The 17,533-nt window shown below is 40.1% G+C and overlaps 2 protein-coding genes across 3 annotated transcripts; one reads left to right on the forward strand and one right to left on the reverse strand.

Moving 5' to 3' along the window:
• The first annotated feature begins 1,995 nt into the window (after positions 1-1,995).
• LOC108276746 (uncharacterized protein KIAA1958) lies at positions 1,996-15,255 on the forward strand. 2 transcript variants are annotated; one of them, XM_017488649.3, is made up of 5 exons: positions 1,996-2,233; positions 3,780-4,800; positions 7,346-7,456; positions 7,583-7,900; positions 9,645-11,749. In XM_017488649.3, the coding sequence occupies exons 2-5, from the start codon at positions 3,795-3,797 to the stop codon at positions 9,803-9,805; spliced, it is 1,596 nt and encodes a 531-aa protein (XP_017344138.1). In that variant the 5' UTR covers positions 1,996-2,233; positions 3,780-3,794; the 3' UTR covers positions 9,806-11,749. The 2 variants fall into 2 exon arrangements, with proteins under 2 accessions (XP_017344138.1, XP_017344137.1); XM_017488648.3 differs by lacking the exons at positions 7,346-7,456; positions 7,583-7,900; positions 9,645-11,749 and adding exons at positions 11,912-12,079; positions 13,463-13,669; positions 14,235-15,255 and having other exon boundaries at positions 1,998-2,233.
• inip (ints3 and nabp interacting protein) lies at positions 15,183-17,171 on the reverse strand. Its single transcript, XM_017488650.3, has 4 exons — positions 16,995-17,171; positions 16,490-16,586; positions 15,836-15,923; positions 15,183-15,723 (listed from the first exon to the last, which is right to left on the reverse strand). Exons 1-4 carry the CDS (start codon positions 17,017-17,019, stop codon positions 15,628-15,630), a joined length of 306 nt encoding a protein of 101 aa, XP_017344139.1. The 5' UTR covers positions 17,020-17,171; the 3' UTR covers positions 15,183-15,627.
• Between the last annotated feature and the right edge of the window lie 362 nt (positions 17,172-17,533).

Genomic DNA, 17,533 nt, shown 5'->3' on the forward strand with positions numbered 1-17,533 from the left:
CAGGCGGGTTAAATTGTCTGGTTTAATCCATTTATTTGTGATAATTATAAAATCTAATTGATTACATTTACAGCAAAAATGTTTTCATGGATTTTTATTACTTGAATTAGTTCAAGTAATAAAAATATATAAAATATTTGGGGGGGAGGGGGTAGTTGGTAATATCAGTTCATGAACACAGACACTACAATTTCATCACCACATGTTGCCATATGGCAACAATTACATTTTACCATAGAATACTCACAATATCTAAACTTGTGTAAATGACAAAAAAATAAACGTTAACTTCTCAGATAGTGTTTTCATTTTAAGTAGTTTTGCCTAAATATTGAGAAATTAATGCAGTTTTGCGAGTCCTCAGAGGGAGCTTTCACCATGTTATGACCACGCTAGACCACTAGAGGGCACCTTGTTCGCCATGTAGAACTTCTTCTGTTGTCTCCCCTATTTCCTGTTGCAATCATGCTCACCTGTTTGTTATTTCCTGCTTGATTAGTGCTCTATTTAAGTTCCTTGGCGTTTTCTCCTTAGTTGCTGGAGCATTGCTTCATCAGGTTGTGGTTTGTGAGCCTTTTTTTTTTTTTTTTTTTTTTTTTTTTAATTTTTTTATTATTAACTATTAAAAAAAACACATTTGTTATTGTTTGGTTTATGCACTGTTTGTTTATATTTAGTATTTACCAGTTTTGTTTTGTGAGTTTCTGCTTGTCCTAGTGTTTTCTCTTCCTTGGGTCTGTTCCCTGTGTTTTGTCTGTAATAAAGAAGTTCTGCATGTGCATCCGTCTCCCTGGACTCTCCCACATGACGCAGGACACTGCATTTTCCTTTATGCCAAAGTTAAAGCCCCCTCTTTCCTTTTTAGTTTTGTATTATTGCCTATAAAAAAAAATGGACATGAATGGTATGTTGCCATGCAGCATGTAGTAAAGGGTTAATCCAGTACACAGTGTGAAACTTTTATCCAAAATGACTTTTAACCTTCTTGAGCTTTGGAGTGGAGAGAAATAATACACTACCAATTTTACTCTGGAAAAGAGCAAAGCATAAATGTAGTGTGAATAAAATAAAATATTCCCGGAAGGGAGTTCAATATTATAATTATGATTGTCATCAAAAACATGACAAATGCATGTGAACATATATTTCAAGTGCGTGTTTATTGTCATGCCTCTATATCCAGTTGCTTGTATACATTGGAGCGAAGTGTCGTTTCTCCAGGACCATGGTGCAACACACAACAGTACGCAAGACTATGTAAAGTACACATACACAACCGTGTGAGAAGAGCGCAGTACAAAGATACACAGAAGCTACGCTGGAAACTGTTTAGTATTCAATAAGTATAATGTTAATAACTAAATATAAAGGGGTCTGGTGTGCATGCTGGGGGGAAAAAAACAATCAAAACCATGAAATAGAGTCTGTAATGGTTATAATGGGAATTGTATTGGTTTTAATGGAAACTGTAATGGTCGCTGTGGGTCTGTACTGGTCATTTGTTGCCTTCTACTGGTGGCATGTTATGACTAGTGGATACCATTAAGGACCGGTAATGGTTAGCTGATGGTTTGTAATGGTATTTGTAGCGGAAACCATTAGAATTTCTGCGATGGTTTCTATTGTCTGTTCAGCAGGGGTAGTTTTGTGAAGTGCGGTGTGCAGTGCTATTGACTCCGTTATCTTTCTGTGTCCTACCTATATGGGCACATGAAACCGGTTACATCCCAAATCACTTCCTACTGGAGACATGTAGTGCACTACTTAGGGTGTAAAAGCCGTTCTGCATACAGCAAGTGTATAGGGAACAGGAAGCCGAATGCGGTGCAAACATTTTTATTTTTTTTTTATTTACTCGACGTATTTAATAAAACGTAAATATTCAAATGAAAATAACGACGTAATGTCCTCTTACCATCCCTTTTATTAACCAAATAAGTGTTTGAAAAATGAAAAATTAGATAAATCTCACGGCTATTCGCAACCGGAAGTGACGTTCAGTAAAAGTCTCATCCTGAAGAAAAGAGCTAAAGAATCCATTTTTGTTTGGGATAAAAACATCCGTCATATATATATATATTTATATGTATATATATATACATATATAGTTATATTTGAATTGAATAAGTGTTTAACCCGATGATGAGTAGGAATTAACTGGTGTTTAATATTGCAGAAGATTTAACATATCACCACATGTGAGCCCTGTCAGTGTTTAATCTCCTGTGTGAAGGTAAATATTTATTTTAGCGCTGATGCTAGCGCTCTTTGTTAAACCGTGTTAGCTAGCTAGCTTACCTGTCTAGCTAGCTGCCGTTATTCAGATCTTCTTGACTCTGTGTTTATATTGATAGATGGGTTTTAATAGTCTTTATTTCGCGGACACACTGGAGATGGCTAGCTTAACTGTTGTTTGATTTAGCTGTATGATTAGCACTCTAGCTAAGCTGTCACCTGTGCGGTCAGGTAGAGCTAACCTTACAGTGTAGCCTCAGGTTTAAGATAAAGACACCGTTTTACTGTTAATGGTGTCACTTGAATCATTGCTGTCAGTGTCAGGTGAGATATTTATCCAAAATACAACGTTATGTGCAAAATAATTGCGAAAAAATCAATGGCGTGAAGTTATAAACATCATCAAGCAAATCGATCAGGTTTTCATCTAATAAAACCGTGTCTTTATCTTAAACCTGACGGTGTTTTTCTGTCGTTCGCGAACGAGTCGACTCGCATATATGATATAGGAGCCATATTTATATATGTTTTCTCTCTTTTTTTTTTGTTTCTAGCTGTAGGCGGTGCTGTTACTCTTGCTGTAAATGTAAACAAAATGCTTCAACGGCACATTTGTAACGCCTTGCTGATTTAACAATTATTTCTATATTTTATAAAGTCAGGTAGTGTTATTGAAAGGTAAAGGAGGACTTTGTTAAACAGTTCAGTCATAGTTATGCAAAGAAGAACAATCACGTCAAAATATCACTAATCATAATAATAATAATAATAATAATAATAATAAATGCAATGAGCCATTTGGGAGCTGAAAGAGTCGACTTGTATTGACCAGCTGAGTCAAATGATCTGACTCACTCAGTGAAAAGAGCCAGAATTCCCATCACTAGTGACCCACACTGTTCCTGGAGATCTCCCTTCCTGAAGACTTTAGCTCCAACCATAATCATGAGTGTTTCCCTGCTCTAACACACACACACACACACACACACACACACACACACACACACACGCATTTACTTATGTCACACTAAACACATAGGAGAATTCAGGGGTTCTCTAGGACCAGGATTGAGAGACATTTTACTGAAGGACATATTTAGGAATTAATATTTATATTCATTTGGGAAATTAGTATAACGATGACGTTCAGGATCCTAATTAAACAGTATATTCCTGGAATAACTTAATTTAAGATTCAGACACAAATCCCGTGCGGTTGATTGTGGGTTTTTTATTTATTTTAATGTCTAAAATCTTATTTGAATGTCTGACAGAGTCACGAGAGAAACACACTCTACCATAAAGTAAAGAAATTCTGAACAGTATTTAGACTTATTTGGTGGTTAGTTGATGAATGCAGTATTACTCAGCTTCTCACACACCATGCAAACTTCCGTTATGTGATGGGAAACAGGCACAGAGACTAGAGCAGGATAAGGACAGTTTTGTATTTATTTATATTTTGTATAATGCTCTGAGAGGTTTACATTATAGCAGCTTGTGATTTAATTATTAAGATTTGATGTGATTGTGAATGTTGTCAGGCGAGGACGCTGATCATGGGGGACTGCTTACACACCTCGGCTGACAGTTTGTCTAAACTGGTGAAATGGGCGCACAGTCACGGAACCATCTGCACGCTGATCCCGAGCTTGAAGCACTTGCTGACGGAGGGAGCTCACGGAAACCTGACGGCACTTTGGGGCTGCAGCGCCGGCCACGCCTACCACTGGCCCTTAACGTCCTCCTGTAAAACGGCCCACAAGGATCGGATGTGTTTTGAGCGAAGCGGCCGAGGGATCAGTTCCGAATCCCTGATGCAGGGAGCAGCAGCCATGCAGAGCAGCTCGACGCCGAGGTTCCTGAGCAGCGCGGCCAAAACGAGCAAAGGCGACTCGAACCAGACCCGAGACTCGTACGACTTCTCCAACTGCAGCGAGCCTTCCGAGGTGGACGACAACACCGAGGAGCACCTGTTCGACATCGTGTGCGAGTCCTCTGCCACCGATGAAGAAGGCGATTCCGAGCCCAGGGTCACGCCCAGAAAACGAAGCACTAAGGGCCCGAGCTCGGACGACTCCACCGATCCAGGAGCAAAGAAAATCAAGCAAGAGCGAGCCGAAGACTATTACACGGTGGCTAACGCACAAGCACAAGCCGCCTCAGAGAGCGCTCCGTCGTGTAGCGTCTCCCAGTCACCCAAACCCACGTCTCAGATCAGACCTTCATCCAGATCTTCAGCACCACACAATCCACAGCTACTGGAGGACGGAGGTCTGGTAGGTGTGTCCTCCTCACCGCTGGAGAGCTCCTCATCATCTGTGACCAAACACATGCACACGCCAATCGGTGGCTCTCAAAACAGAACACACATGAACTCGCACGTGAACCCGACGGCCAATCAGAGCACGGCATCTCTGAGCCAACCAGGAAGGAGTGACATGGTGGAAGTGCTTCCTAACGGGGATTTCAGCCTGCCCTTCGAGGATCCTTCAGGTGTCGTGCACCCCGAAATGGACATTTTAGCAGCACACAGTCTCAGCGCAGAGCCCAAAGGTGACACAGGTAAATATATTTTATACTCTAGACAAGGTTTAATAGTTTTCACGTTCTTTAACTCCTCACAAAGATCTCGTTGTCTTCTGAAGAAAGGTTCTGATGTTTTAACCATGCAGAAGATATCTTAGAAAAACATAATGACACCATCTGAGTGATTCATTTGAGGGATTATTTCAATGATTTATTTACCTGATTCATTTGCATGACCATTTGATTCATTTAAATGTTCAATTTAGGAATTCAGTGGTCATTTGAATGATTCCTTTGAATGGTTCATTTGAGTCACCATTTGATTCATTTAAATGTTCAATTTCTGGAATCGGTCGTTATATGAGTGATTAATTTGACTGATTCATTTCAATGATTCATTTGAGTTGTTACTTGAGTGATTCATCTGAGTGATTATTTCAGTGATTTATTTAACAGATTCGTTTGAGTGACCATTTGATTCATTTAAATGTTCAATTTAGTGAAGCACTGGTTATTTGAATGATTCATTTGAGTCACCATTTTTCAAGTAATCCCATTCTTTGCCAATGCATCCAGTGAATGCTTAAACAAACTGGTAATCACAACATGATTGGATGGTTTAAAGAATTTTAGTAAATGTGGTTGCTATGGACACATTTCCACACTGTTTCCAAAGAAAACATTTGTACTCCAAACTCGAGTAGAGCTGAAGTCTACAGGCAGCTCTCGTGTTCATATTATTAAATATTTAAATGTAAAACAGAAATGTAAATCTGCCGGCGTTCCACAGGAACAGTGTCGGTGTTCAGATCAGACACACGTGAGAGAAAATCTTCCCAAAGCTGCTCTCCTGGACTTTTCGTCTTTTATGTGTAAATGACGCACATCGCAGCAGTACAGTAAAAACTAGTCCGGTTATTTTACACTCACACAGCCACCTCAAGAAAAATAGTTCCAGCTCCGAAAGGAGTGAGTCGACACATTTACAGCTTCATTACACTTTTCACTTCACTTTTTTTAAATTATAAATGTGTAGAGATGAACAAAATTTGAATGATTTTTTTTTTTTATTGACTCCTTGACTCCGCCCTCGTTCCCAACCGTGTACACAGAGCTCCGCCCCCAGAACCTTGCATGGTTCAATTAAGCAAGCATTAGTGAGGACTCTAATGGCATCGAACTGCTTGAAAGACAAGTTATAACACCGTAAACACACAAACTTCGTCTCGTACTGGTTCATGAGAATGTAATTTCCTTCGTAACGACGTTTTACGCTCCGATTTCAGACCGAGATGGGGCAGAGGGATTAGTAGGTGATCTGCCAAAAATATCGTACCACGATAATTGAGGACGTTTCTATGATACACAATGCGTGTCACGATATATAATTTAACTAACAAACTATCTGCAAAACGGTAGCAAAATAAACAAAGAAAACATCGATACGTTTCTTTAACGCCTACAAAGTTTAAGTTAAAAAAAAATTAGGTCAAATCAAAGGCATCCATTCAGTGTCATTTTATTTGTAATTATTAAAAACGTTTAAAAAAAAAAAAAAAAATACATCACCGTACCAACGATATCTCAGAGACGCGTATGGCGTAATCATTCATCACGACATCGATATTCTATCAGTGCATCGCCAGCCCCAGTGATTAGTACGATTAATCATGCAGCCCAGTGTAGTACAGATCGTTATGTTTATCTAGTGGTGTCATTACAGCAATTCTGATTCTGGATTTTATTTTTCTAAAAAGATGCCATTAGTCTTAGGCATGCTCACGGATACACACGGTGAGGAGGAAAGACATCAGGTTTTAACGCTAAAGAATGCCTCCTTGATTCCACGAGCGGAGACTGGAAAATCATCACTCAGTGTCATTCCAGTCAGTCGACTTGGCTCTTATTAAACTTACCCTCTCTGAAATAAAGGACTTCTTTTTCCCCAAGACGCTCTTTGGACGTTTTAAATTTTACTCCAGATGAAAAACGGACGGCTTCCTTTATAACGGCGAGATACGAGATAAGAAACGGTGAGTGGATTTTCGCGTCTTCCTAATCGAGTCTAAACCTTTCGCATGGATTTTTTTTTGAATTTGTGAAAGGCCTTGTGTGTTACGTGGGTAAAATATGATTGTGATGATGTTTACAGGTTGAACAGAAGACGGCGTAAACGTCCTGAATGCCTCTCAGGGTTAGTTGTGCAAGACTTTTGTTATATTTTTGTTGTACTTGCTGTGATCTTTAGCTTTTTGTATTTATAGGGAAAATAATTTGGATGAAGTTTTGCATAATTGCAAATAAAACGTTTCCAATTTCTTTGTTGAAAATGATTATTTATTTATTTTCTTTAAACTCTGTGTACACCTAAATACCCTAGTCCGCTATCTAACGTGTATTTGGTGCGAGTGCGCTGTAAGTGGAGTAATTGGATTAAACAAAAACTCCAAACAAGCCTGTCTCATCTCACATGCACACGTTTCAGCAACACTGTTTACATATTTAAATTTCACGCAGTAATTGTGGTTAATGGAGCTGCAGCTATAGTACGAGCTGAATTGAGTGTTAAACTTGATCGCAGGATGTCTGAACTCGGAGGAACCGTTCTGGCCGTCCACGTCGGAGCTCTGTCCGAACACCGAGGGTCATTCTGAAGAGAGAAAGCAGCTGGAGGAGTACATCACCAGCGTCGGTGAGAGTTCTCTTCACTTTTTTTAAATTGTAATTTAATTTGCAAAGTAAATTAACTATGTAAGACATTAAGAGGCGTCTACGTACCTGTTTATTTTATTATTATTATTATTATTTCATCGGACAGATCCCGTAACGTTACGGAACCTCCAAGCTGTCATCTCACGGGTTCTCCGGTTCCATGAGGAGACCCGCGTGCAGGTTCACAGTCCTCCTCGTCCCGGAGAGCAGGAACTGTTTCCTGGTTCCGGACTCTTCCTCCCTCCTTATAAACTGGCCTGTATTCACCAGGAGTCCCGTCAGGACAGCATGCGGCTCTTCCACCTGCTGTTCGAACACTTCTTCACCGAGGAGGACCTCATCGGAGCCGTGGCTTTCGGGAAACGGGGCAAAGTACCGGACGGGAAAAAAATCCTGGACAGAAGAAAAGTTGATGGGATTATATGTAAGCGCTGTTAAGAGTTCTGGATTCTGATTGGTCCGACAGGAAGTGTTGATGAATTTACTAGCAGCAGCAGCTCTGCAATAGTGCAGCTTCTTTTTTTATAAATGTATTGCGGTCTAATAATAATAATAATAATAATATGGGTTTGAACAAAACTGATTATTTAACTAAGAAACACCTATAAATGTTTAAAAGCTGCTCTGGTAAACTTTATTTATATTTTTTCCACAAGTCATTACGTTCTTAGAGTTAACAATAAGAAGGGTGTTCAAACTTCAAACAAAGTTCATCAAGTCTAAAGTAACCGTGCATTAACATTTGCAGAAATGTTTTATTTCTAAATAGTATTTTTAAATGCTGCAGCAGTTGTGTTTACTTTTTTTTCACGTCAAAAAAAAACAACAACAAAAGAAGTAGATCGGTGAGGGGTGCGTAAACTTTTGCAAACAACTGTAACTATAAATGGATAAAAAAAGAGATCTAGGAACTGGTCAGCTTCGTGGGCGGTGTGATGAAGTGGGGTTACTGTTCCCACTGCAACGTTGGTTATTTTCCCATAACAGCACGCCCTGTAGTGTTTTATTCCTCTTACTCCATTTTACCAACAATTACTCTTTATTATTTATTAAGGAACATCATACTTTTTATCCCTTTATATTTACATCTAATGTTCATGAAATGAGTGACTTCCTTTTGTCGGTTACGTTATAGCAGATATAAACACTCGTTCCCTCACCATCCCTCTCTTTATTCTCTCTCTATATTCTCTTTATTTACTCTTTCTCTTTGTTCTCTCTCTCTCTCTATTCTCTCTCTTTATTCTCTCTCTATATTCTCTTTCTTTACTCTTTCTCTTTGTTCTCTCTCTATTCTCTCTCTTTATTCTCTCTCTATTCTCTCTTTATTCTCTCTCTTTATTCTCTCTCTATTCTCTCTCTTTATTCTCTCTCTCTCTATTCTCTCTCTTTATTCTCTCTCTATTCTCTCTTTATTCTCTCTCTTTATTCTCTCTCTCTCTATTCTCTCTCTTTATTCTCTCTCTTTATTCTCTCTCTATTCTCTCTCTTTATTCTCTCTCTTTCTCTCTTTATTCTCTCTTTATTCTCTCTCTATTCTCTCTCTCTATTCTCTCTTTATTCTTTCTCTATTCTCTCTTTTTCTCTCTTTATTCTCTCTTTATTCTCTCTCTATTCTCTCTCTCTATTCTCTCTCTCTATTCTCTTTATTTACTCTTTCTCTTTGTTCTCTCTCTCTCTCTATTCTCTCTTTATTCTCTCTTTTTCTCTCTTTATTCTCTCTCTATTCTCTCTTTATTTTCTCTCTTTATTCTCTCTCTTTACTCTCTATCTATTCTCTCTTTCTCTCTCTTTATTCTCTCTCTCTCTTTATTTTCTCTCTTTACTCTCTCTCTTTATTCTCTATCTATTCTCTATCTATTCTCTCTTTATTCTCTCTCTTTACTCTCTTTATTCTCTTTCTATACTCTCTCTCTTTATTCTCTTTCTATTCTCTTTACTCTCTCTTTACTCTCTCTCTTTACTCTCTCGAGCCGTTGCTATAGAAACGATAAGGTATCAGAGCGAGAGCGTTAATATAAACCTGCGCTGCTGTCAGAGCCGCTGCTGTAGAGAACTAATCACCACCTCCTGACCAATCAGAAAGATAAAAATAGGTCATGAAGTATAGTTAATCAGATGGGAATGGTTTGTTTTTTAGTAATGAAATGGTTTTGATTCCTTCACAGCGTACGTTCTGCGGTGTTCCACGCTGGATGGATGGACGCCGGTGGAATCGGCGAAGCTGAAGAAAGCGTGCATCAACAAGTGCAGACTGAGAATCGGACAGAGGAAGAAGTTAGCACAGGGGCCGTATCTGTTCCACAAGTCCGGCCCGTCGTATATCTGAGTTCTGGTGTTAGCGTGCTGTTATTGTAGATGTACCGGAGTGAAACGTATTGGATTTCTGCTCTACGTCACTGACTTTCAGCCGTTTCGTTTATAAAAATGCTTTAAATCCGCTTCATCATGCGTTTATTATATTAGTGATGCCTGTACTCGAAACAGAAACGCAGCAGTGTCATCATCAAAATCTCCAATATCCAAAGTTCTGTCAGACAGCTCCGGAGAACGTCTGACGCTCATTTCCAGACGTTTGGGGAAAATTCACACTTAAAGGGATCGTTCTCACAAAATTTTATCCTCATGTCGTTCCAAAACTCTATGGCGTTCTTTCTTCTGTGGAAAGTAAAAGAAGATATTTTGAGAAATGTCTGTGGGGTTTTTTTGTCCATACAGTGGAAGTCCATGGACACCAAAACGGTTTGGTTACCAACATTCTTCAAAATATCTTCTTTTGTGTTGCGCAGAAGAAAGAAGCGCGTACAGGTTTGGACCGACATGAGGGTGAGTAAACGATAACAGAATTTTAATTTTTGGGTGGACCGTCCCTTTAAGACTCTTTCAGCGTTTCATTATTAACTGCAGTAAAGGCTGCTTTCACACGTATAGCTCAGGATATCTCACGAACCGATGGTTGTAGGATTTATCTGGAGATTTCATCGTAACCAGCAGATGAACAGATTCGGAATTGATCCAAAGGTCACAACGAGGTCAAATATCTGAAATAGATTTTCTCCAGCAGCTTCCTTATTGTGTTTTAACGGTATCTGAGCCGTACAAGAAGGACTAGTTTTGTGGTGGAGGCGTTCCCGTTCCATTCGGGACGTCGTACGTCTCATCTCGTATTCGGTCGTTAGCAAGACTCGGTTTTCACCAGCACTCTGTCCTCCGTGTTTGTTTCGAACTTGGTCTTGGCTACTGAACGGGGAGGATGAAGGTTAACACGTGCTTCCTCTGAGACGTGAAGCCTCCAAACATCTTTTCCAACTGCTGCTCATGTAGCGTCACACACTTAGGGAAGCGCCGTCTGCCCTCTTCCACATACATGAACTCACAGATGCACATGATTGGCTACTGCCCCGCCCTGTGATTGACAGGGGAGAGAGAGTATGCCTCTCCCACTCAGAGAACGGATCATTTTGGACACGGACGCACGTGCCATTTCGGTAATCCCTGTTAAACGCGGAGGCGTCCTTTAAGTTACAGTGAAAACCAATGAAAGATCGTTTAACGTGGACTTTTTAAAGGAGTGGTGTTTATCACAGCAGCGTAGAGAGGAACCGTCTCAGACTTTACCTCTCCATAAACGTTTCTGTGTGAACCTTGTAGCATATTTCATCTTATATCATTATCTATAATAAACATTGGAATATTATTCATGGTGTAACTATATTTCAGATTTTCAGTGTCTGTCCGATGTCTTATCTCGATTTGATTTGATTTGATTTGCACAAATCGTTATTCTTCAGATATCTTTTTGGTTTTGTAGCGCTGTACAGAACTACAGGGCTCAGATCTGTGAGAGCTTGATCATACGTTTGCTTTTTTTTTTCCTTTAACGATCTTAATCATGTTATTGTTTATGATATCTAAAAGTGGCCTAGCTGCAACATTCGTGTAGATTTTATTTCCAGTGTGTGCTGCGTAGCCACATCAGATGATAGATGGTTAGATGGTGTGTCGGTTACACTATTTTATATTCTCCTTCTTTACTTTTTCCTGTACGTCACGAGGCCTAGACGGAAAAGGTGAAACTGTAGTGACCTGTAAGTACACGTGAACATTTCCCTCATAATAATTCGTGCAGTAAAGAGACGAGTGGAGTGGAGTCAGTGCTACGGTCTGTATTTATTTTTGATGTGTAAATAACCGGTTTTGATATTTGATGCATTGTCGGTGTTAGGATTTATTTTCTAACAAAATATTTTAATAAAAATCAGTGGAAAAATCAGGCTCGCATGTTTTGTGTGTTTACTCTGAAGCAGCTGTCCATTTAAAACGGGAAGGAGAATACATTCCATATCAAATAGTTTTTTTTTTTTTTTTTGAAGGGTAACATGTTCTGTATAGATCTTTGTTCATATTTTTTTCTGTGTGTGTGTGTGTGTGTCAGCGTATGAGATCGAGAGGCTGAAGGCTCTCCTGCAGGTGGAGAAGAATAAGAGCATGATGCTGGGAGAAACCATCAGCAGCCTGAAGCAGGATAAAGAGCTGCTACAGCAGGAACTCACCAAGAAAGCTGAGCTCATCTGCGAGTTCCTCCAGGACCAGCTCCGTCCAGGTACTCACCTGAACATACACAAGTCCGTGCAAAAATGTAAAATATATATATATAGATTTTAAAAAACAAACAAAAAAAAACATTGTCGTTCAGTCATGATTGTTCTCCAAATCAAAATCATGATTAATCAGGAAATGTAAAATGATCAAAAGTATTATTTCACTTGATCAGTTCTATCAACATAAATATGTAAGAATATAACGGGGAGAACATGGAATAGGACAACAGTATAAAATAATGGTGTAACTAGATAACAACTGAATGATGTCATAGGTTAACAGTGGAACACGGCAACAATGTGACAGCATAATGATGTATAGGGGAACAGTGGAGCAGGTAACACAGTAATGATGTACCTGTAGGGTACATGTAACAGGGCAAGAGGGTAACAGGTTAAGAGGGTAATGATGTAACAGGGCAAGAGGGTAACAGGGTAACAGGTTAAGAGGGTAATGATGTAACAGGGTAATGATGTAACAGGGTAACAGGTTAAGAGGGTAGTGATGTAACAGGGTAATGATGTAACAGGGTAACAGGTTAAGAGGGTAATGATGTAACAGGGTAACGATGTAACAGGGTAACAGGTTAAGAGGGTAATGATGTAACAGGGTAATGATGTAACAGGGTAACAGGTTAAGAGGGTAATGATGTAACAGGGTAATGATGTAACAGGGTAACAGGTTAAGAGGGTAATGATGTAACAGGGTAATGATGTAACAGGGTAATGATGTAACGGTAACAGCTTAAAAGGGTAATGATGTAACAGGGTAACAGGTTAAGAGGGTAGTGATGTAACAGGGTAATGATGTAACAGGGTAACAGGTTAAGAGGGTAATGATGTAACAGGGTAATGATGTAACAGGGTAATGATGTAACGGTAACAGCTTAAAAGGGTAATGATGTAACAGGGTAACAGGTTAAGAGGGTAGTGATGTAACAGGGTAATGATGTAACAGGGTAACAGGTTAAGAGGGTAATGATGTAACAGGGTAATGATGTAACAGGGTAACAGGTTAAGAGGGTAGTGATGTAACAGGGTAATGATGTAACAGGGTAATGATGTAACAGGGTAACAGGTTAAGAGGGTAATGATGTAACAGGGTAATGATGTAACAGGGTAATAGGTTAAGAGGGTAATGATGTAACAGGGTAACTGTTCCTTAGTTGCATAATGAAGTGTTAATCTTTTAACTTCTACATTTTAAACACAGTAAAACACCAAATAAAAGCGGTCAGAGTGTGATGAGGTCCTGATCTGTAGAAGGGGTCACGGAGGAGGAGGATGAAGAGAGAGGATGATGATGATGATGATGAGGATGGATGCAGTGTGTGTTAAGAAGTTTAAACCTCTGTAACCTGTGTCGCGTCTCGTGTCTTCGTCAGACAAGAGGCGAGTTCATTCTTCCAGTCAGATGGAGGCAGGAAGTTCTCATCAGCTGATCAGCTCGTTTCCTGATGAAGGAGCTCCGTTCGAGTCTCCGGCGCTGTTCGACTCGTTTGAGGAGGTGGAGGTTCACCCGCTAGACCGACAGAGAACCATCAAGCTCTCCTCCAAGAGGAACCGGGACGGAGAGAACACGCGCGTCAGGAGTACGTGAGGCTTTAGCAGTCCAAAAGACAGGAAGTGGGGGCAGACGCTCTGTTAGAGTGACCCTTTCATCCACACGTCTGAGAGAAGGAAACGTCACACTACTCAATTATAAACACCTTTTTTTACTTGTTCAGTTATTCAGTTGGTTACTTCATTGTGTTTTTCCTCCATAGTTTGTTTTACTATATTTTACTCACAGGACTACAGATACTTCTTTTATTAACATTATACCTTTATGACACTTTGATATAATCTTCTTTTTATTGACTTTTTGTATTTTCGCTGCATTTTCCTGTGTTAAAGCTGTAATTCCCCAAATTATTTGTATTTATTATGAAGTTTTTGGGTTACTAAAAGCGTCTCGTTATTTCCACATGTGTTTGTGTGACAGGAAGTTCAGTGTGTAGTGAAAAAAGACAACACTGTAATGTCTAAAATGTCACTTCCTGTATTCCGACAGCGAACGAGAGAGAAATAATCGTGCAGTGTTGATGTTGAACTCGCGATGTGGAAATCTGCTCCGGATACGTTAAACTAACACGTGTTCTGGTCCGTTCCCCGCAGTGAAGAACGTGGTGGGCGTGATCGCGCGCTACATGACGGCGCTGCAGGAATTCCGCCGCAGCGTCTCCATGAAGGTGGCTTTCGACCGAGTGGGCGTGGACCGGAACACCATCTCCAGGACGGCAGCCATCGCGGAGCTGAGTCTGGCCGCGCCGGAGGTTTTCCACGCTCTGCCTCCGTGGGACGAGAAAGAGGAGACGCTGGCGCACTACGCCGTGAGGTGCAGGCAGGCCATGGACGAGAACATCAAGGCCAAGATTAAAGCCATGAAAGCCCGGGGAGAGCTTTTACCCATCGTCAGCAAATAAAACACTTTCCTCCGGGTCTCGGCGACACGCCGGAGGTTTGAGAAGAGCACTAAAGTTCCTCGTGACTTATTACACACGCGACTCATTTTTAGTCTAATGTACGAATATTTACACTACAGTATCGGAGATGGTTAATGGTTTCTGTCTCGTATTAACTTTGTGCCAGATTATGGACCCGTGTTGACATCTCACACACACACAGTTTAACAGTTTCACTGCATGCTTATCCCCCACACACACTGATGTTCTATCCCACAGTGTTGACGAATCTCCATCACACTCACACGGTGCTTTCACAGTCATGCAATAAAATCACCTTCACGTCACATTCACTTTACTGCATTAAAGTATCGCGTTCGTTTTTAACGCTGAGGAACGTAGTTTTTTAGCGTGAATACTGACCCAGGTACGAACAAGGACCTCTCAAATGTGTTCCCGAGGGTCTCAGGCAACAACAAAAAAGCACAAACACCTCAACTGTATGAATATGCTAATTATATAACCCCACCCCCACTCTACAAACCCCACCCCTTTCCTCTGGTGAGCCAGTGGACATTCACAGCAACACTCTGCTAACCTGCATATTCGATTCTGATTGGTTCTTATATTTTATGATACAATGACACTTCTTGAAAAACTGTACATTTCAATTAAGGGTTTAATTACAATGAATTTAAAGAACAAATAAAACAGTCTCCTCGTTTTCAGACACAGATTTGTTTTGGTTGTTAGTTTAAATAGCAGACTAACATGACTTCGAACACAGCCTTGTCTGAACTGATCAATAACTCAAACTGCATTAAAGAAGGATCTGTAATTGAACAGAATTGTTTTTAAACAAACGGTTAATGTTACTACAAACTGTTTAGAATCGAATCATGTCCGTTTCTTCCTGCGTGTTTCACAGCAGGTCGACTTTTCTGTATTTGATATGAAATACAAAAACCGTAGAATCGGGGTGGAGCTCACGGAGATCTTCTGCGTTTAAAACCCGCCGACGTGGAGTTTAAATGGCGGAGGATTTTCTGTAGAAGGACAAAAGTCTCTTTAAAGTGTCACTTGTTTTGTTGTGTTTTGTTTCAGCGTCACTCTGCCTCGAGTCGAGGCAACACGGGAAGGATCAGGTTTCCAAACGAGGAGTCTTGTGTGATGAAGAAGCCTGAAGAGTGAGCGTGCGCGTGCTGAAACGTCACAATCACAAAGTTTTTCAGATGCGTCGAATAAATTCTTCTACACGAACAGAGGATTTTATTTTACGGCACTCAGTAAAACGCTTGATCTCCGAGTCGTTACCTGTAAAGCTGCTTTCTGCTGCGCGGCGATGTGCTGCTGCTCCGCGTGATCCCGAAATTCCTTCACCGGCGGTCTGGAAAGCGGAATACTGAGACACACAGAAAAATCCCCTTAGGATCAAAATGCAGATCAAATCTAATATTTAATATTACACCACAGAGCTGCTGGATTCTGATTGGTCAGAAAGTATAGTTTTCTGTAAGGAGAGATGTGTTCATGTAACGTGTATGGAAGGAGTCTCCAGTGTGAGCGCAAACTGTTAAGTTTTCTGACATCTTCAGGACAGAGGAGTTTACGCTTCTTTACGGTTTCTCTGTAACAATCTCTTACTTTCTTCAAGAGTGAGAAACAGAGAGGCTGGTGAACATCTTGCGCCATAATTCAGCACTGCAGATGTTGTGTGAATCAGGTGTTTATGACCAGGTAAGAGCATGTGAGAGATCTAGTGTGGTTTGATCGTATTGTCTCTCCAAAACCAAGAGGAAAACAAGTCTCGAAGCAGCTCCAGGTGTCTCGGTCGAGTGGACGTGCAGATTATTGGAGAAAGTTAATGACTTTCAGAAAGAGGGGTGTAAACTTTCCTCCATCTTATTGTAAGGGTGTGTAAACTTTTGCACTCGGCTGTAAAAGAAGACAGAAGGTGTAAACTGTCACCTGGCTCCCGGATTGTTCATGGACTGACTCTGGATCAGGCGTCTCTTCTCTTTATCCAACTCGGCCAAAATCGCCACTCGGTTTTTATTCGGAAACCCTGCAGGAGAGGAAAAGCTCAAGTTCACACTACACGAGAGGAAAGGCGAGGCAACAATAACAGTAGTAATCTGACCCAGGATAGGAACAGTGTTTAAATACTGAAATCTCTATTTAAAATAAATAAATAAATACAAACAAACAAACAGTAAATAAAAATAAAAGGTTATTGTTTTGGAGAGGTTAAAGCTTTATGCCTCCTAAAAAAGCGCTTAAAGTCAGCATTATAACACTCTTAAAGTTTATTAAATAATATTAGCGAGCTAAAAATGATTATTATTAACATTGTTTTTGTAAAATAAACATTCAGTAAACTGATTTAAACACAGAAAGCTGTAAGGGTTAGCTCGTTAGCTAAACAACACGGATAAAACTTGTTTTCCGAACAGAACTCGGTGTTGATCGGTACCTTGTCCCGGCGTATTTGACGCCATAGTTAAATTTCCGTTAATTTATATTTCTTTAATTAATTTATAAATCGGTTAAAGTGAATAAATTAATTTAAAGATATCGAAATCATGCTATGTTTTCAGGGCTGTGAGTTCTTCCTCATCTTCCGCAGTGTTTGTATCCCGGCGCTACGCACTGCCACCTAGCGGACAGGAGGGTTTATAAACCACGTGCTATACATTCGACCACTCACTCCTACTGCCACCTAGCGGACTGGAGGGTTTATAAACGAGACCGTATTCTTTTGAGCGCGTTATTTGGGCTGTAATTCTGATACTTTCTAAAATAATCCCTTTCTACACATCATCATCATCATCATCATCATCATCATCATCATCATTCACAAATCTGCCTCCTGCAGATTCTGAACAGGATACTAAATCAAATCATATATCAGATTCAGTGATATCATTAAATATCAGATCATCACCTTACGAGAATTTCATTCAGGGTGATAATTTGTGTTAAAGAAATCAAAAGAAAACAGGAAGTGGGATA

This window comes from Ictalurus punctatus, chromosome 16, assembly GCF_001660625.3.
Source record: "Ictalurus punctatus breed USDA103 chromosome 16, Coco_2.0, whole genome shotgun sequence".
Lineage (NCBI taxonomy): Eukaryota > Metazoa > Chordata > Actinopteri > Siluriformes > Ictaluridae > Ictalurus > Ictalurus punctatus.

Excerpts from the sequence above, each read along its gene's own strand:
- inip (XM_017488650.3), bottom strand. The coding sequence starts at position 17,019 with ATGGCGTCAAATACGCCGGGACAAG. Across the intron at positions 15,924-16,489 it reads ATGAACAATCCGGGAGCCAG|TATTCCGCTTTCCAGACCGC; the intron begins GTGACAGTTTAC and ends TGTGTGTCTCAG. Across the intron at positions 15,724-15,835 it reads AGCAGAAAGCAGCTTTACAG|CACGCGCACGCTCACTCTTC; the intron begins GTAACGACTCGG and ends GTGACGTTTCAG.
- LOC108276746 (XM_017488648.3), top strand. The coding sequence starts at position 3,795 with ATGGGGGACTGCTTACACACCTCGGCTGACAGTTTGTCTAAACTGGTG. Across the intron at positions 4,801-11,911 it reads AGAGCCCAAAGGTGACACAG|CGTATGAGATCGAGAGGCTG; the intron begins GTAAATATATTT and ends TGTGTGTGTCAG. Across the intron at positions 13,670-14,234 it reads AGAGAACACGCGCGTCAGGA|TGAAGAACGTGGTGGGCGTG; the intron begins GTACGTGAGGCT and ends CGTTCCCCGCAG.